The sequence below is a fragment of the Eretmochelys imbricata genome, chromosome 6 (genome assembly GCF_965152235.1).
Source record: "Eretmochelys imbricata isolate rEreImb1 chromosome 6, rEreImb1.hap1, whole genome shotgun sequence".
Lineage (NCBI taxonomy): Eukaryota > Metazoa > Chordata > Testudines > Cheloniidae > Eretmochelys > Eretmochelys imbricata.
In genome coordinates, this window is record NC_135577.1 from 5,896,961 (window position 1) to 5,899,303 (window position 2,343).

At 45.0% G+C, this 2,343-nt stretch overlaps 1 protein-coding gene across 1 annotated transcript; it reads left to right on the top strand.

Moving 5' to 3' along the window:
* Window positions 1-1,018: 1,018 nt before the first annotated feature.
* On the top strand, window positions 1,019-1,957 carry LOC144265777 (olfactory receptor-like protein OLF2). The gene has a single exon (XM_077818750.1). The coding sequence runs from the start codon at window positions 1,019-1,021 to the stop codon at window positions 1,955-1,957; it is 939 nt and encodes a 312-aa protein (XP_077674876.1).
* The last annotated feature ends 386 nt before the right edge of the window (window positions 1,958-2,343 follow it).

Here is a 2,343-nt window from a genome sequence, read left to right on the forward strand (position 1 = left end):
TGGTGGTGTGTGGTGTCTGAAGAACGCCAGTGGTACTTCCGAGTCAAAATATTAAGTTTTTAGCTAAAAGATTTTGGTCTACAAAAAAAAAAAAAAAAAAAAACCACAACAACAACAACAAAAAAAACCCTGTGTGGATCAGCTCTTCACAGTACCCAGCTTGCACTGAAAACAGCAAGATGATATATACCCCTAACCTCATACTCTGTAACTCTGGTAGAAATTGCATCATTTAATAACACAGTAAGAAAGAGTAGGTCAAATTAATCCCCAGGGCACCAATTGCACTGAGGGTGGCTTTGGTTCACTGTATGCATTAATTAGGTTTTTTGTCTCTCTGAGCTCAGGTATTCCCAGTTGCTTCAGGAATTATGTCCCATCATTTACACATCTCAGCACACCAGCACATCTCTCTCTCTCTTCTCAGCAGGTACGTGCTATTGTCCTGAATTATAGTCACACACACAAGCAGACACCACGGGGATCAGCAGGTATTAAATTCCAGACCTCCAGCACTAAAAGCCTTAGTCCCAACTCCGACCACTTCAGCGAAAGGAGCGATCTCCTTGGTTGGAAAATATAGGCAATAACATAGTCACTGAAGCCAGGGCTTCCCATTCTGTCTCTGGGTTTTCATGCAGGCTCAAGTAAATGCCAAAAAGCGTAATTAGCACAGTTAGTAAATAATCTCATCAGACTGGGATGATTTTCACCCTGATTCTCTCACAGAAGCGTCACTACTTGCTGCTTGGATTAGTGAACAAGAGTGTTTGTATGTGCAGCATGATTAACTTGCGTGTCATTGTATTTGCACAGCGTGTGCATTTTATCGAACACCTGGAATGACCAGCTGTGAACATCTGGCTCTGTGGATAAGCCCTTCCCGGAGCGGCTACTGATGCCCATTGAGAAACTGATCTCCATTTATCTTCACTTACTGCATTACAGAGAAGGGAGAGGTTTTCCGCACCACCATCTGCCCATATTTCTGTAGAAGCCTGATCTATGTTGAGAGGAGATGGAAGAGGGAAATCACACGGAGGTGACTGAGTTCATTCTCTCAGGACTGACAGAACGTCCGGAGCTGCAGGTCCTCCTGTTTGGGCTTTTCCTACTGATTTATGGCATCACCCTGGTGGGGAATGGGGGGATGATCTTATTAATCACAATTGATCCCCGACTGCACACCCCCATGTACTTTTTCCTCAGGAATTTGTCTTTCTGTGACCTCTGCCTTTCCTCAACAATTTCCCCTCAGATGCTGCTCAATTTCTTAGCCAAGAGGAAAAACATTTCTTTCACTGCCTGCACTGTCCAAATGTCTCTCTCTATCGCTTTTGGAGATTCTCAGGGCTTCTTGCTGGCTGTGATGGCGTATGACCGTTATGTGGCCATCTCTAATCCACTGCTCTATACAGTCACCATGTCCAGGCAGCTTTGTAAACAACTGGTGGCTGGGGTGTACGCTCTGGGGCTTTTGGATTCAATGATATTCATGTGTTTTACATTTCGGCTGTCATTCTGCAGCTCCAACATCATCAATCATTTCTTCTGTGACATCCCCCCACTGTTGGCGCTCTCCTGTTCTCACACCCGCATCAGTGAGAATGTGATGTTTACTTTTGCGTGCTGCATTATAATGAGCAGCTTTATTCCTGTCCTCCTCTCCTATGTCTATATCATCTCCACCATCCAACAGATCCGCTCAGCCGAGGGCCGGTGCAAAGCCTTCTCCACCTGCACTTTCCACTTGACCACTGTGGCCCTGTATTTTGGCACCCTCGTCTTCATGTATTTACATCCCACCTCCAGCTATTCCATGGACACGGACAAAATAGTCTCTGTGGTTTACTCGCTGGTTATCCCCATGTTGAACCCCCTCATCTACAGCCTGAGGAACACGGAGGTGAAAGACGCCCTGAAGAAAGCAATGAATAAACTCTTAACCAATTCTTGAATCTATTTAACTCTGTACTGGTTTAATGATGGGGAGTGGAATCAGGTGAATTCAATTCCCAGCCCATTGCAATGTAATTTCACAGAGCTCATGGTAGTATTGTTCATTCTTGTATTATTATCATTATTAATTTCTTGGTATGCCAACAAGGTCTGCAGGCCCCAAATGAGATCAGTGGACAAAACCTGGGGAAGACTCACAGGTCCAGAAAGAGAGAATGATTTTATAAGCTGGTGTCCAGAGGCATCCACCTAGAGGGATAGATGTTCAACTTCAGGTCTCAGGACATCGGATGGCAGTTCCATAGGGGTTTCTGTGACCGAACTTTTCACACAGAGGTAAGGAATAAAATTGCAAAACAATGTGTGGGGAGGGGTGGAAGTGGG

Coding starts and splice junctions, on each gene's coding strand:
- LOC144265777 (XM_077818750.1), top strand. CDS start 1,019: ATGGAAGAGGGAAATCACACGGAGGTGACTGAGTTCATTCTCTCAGGA.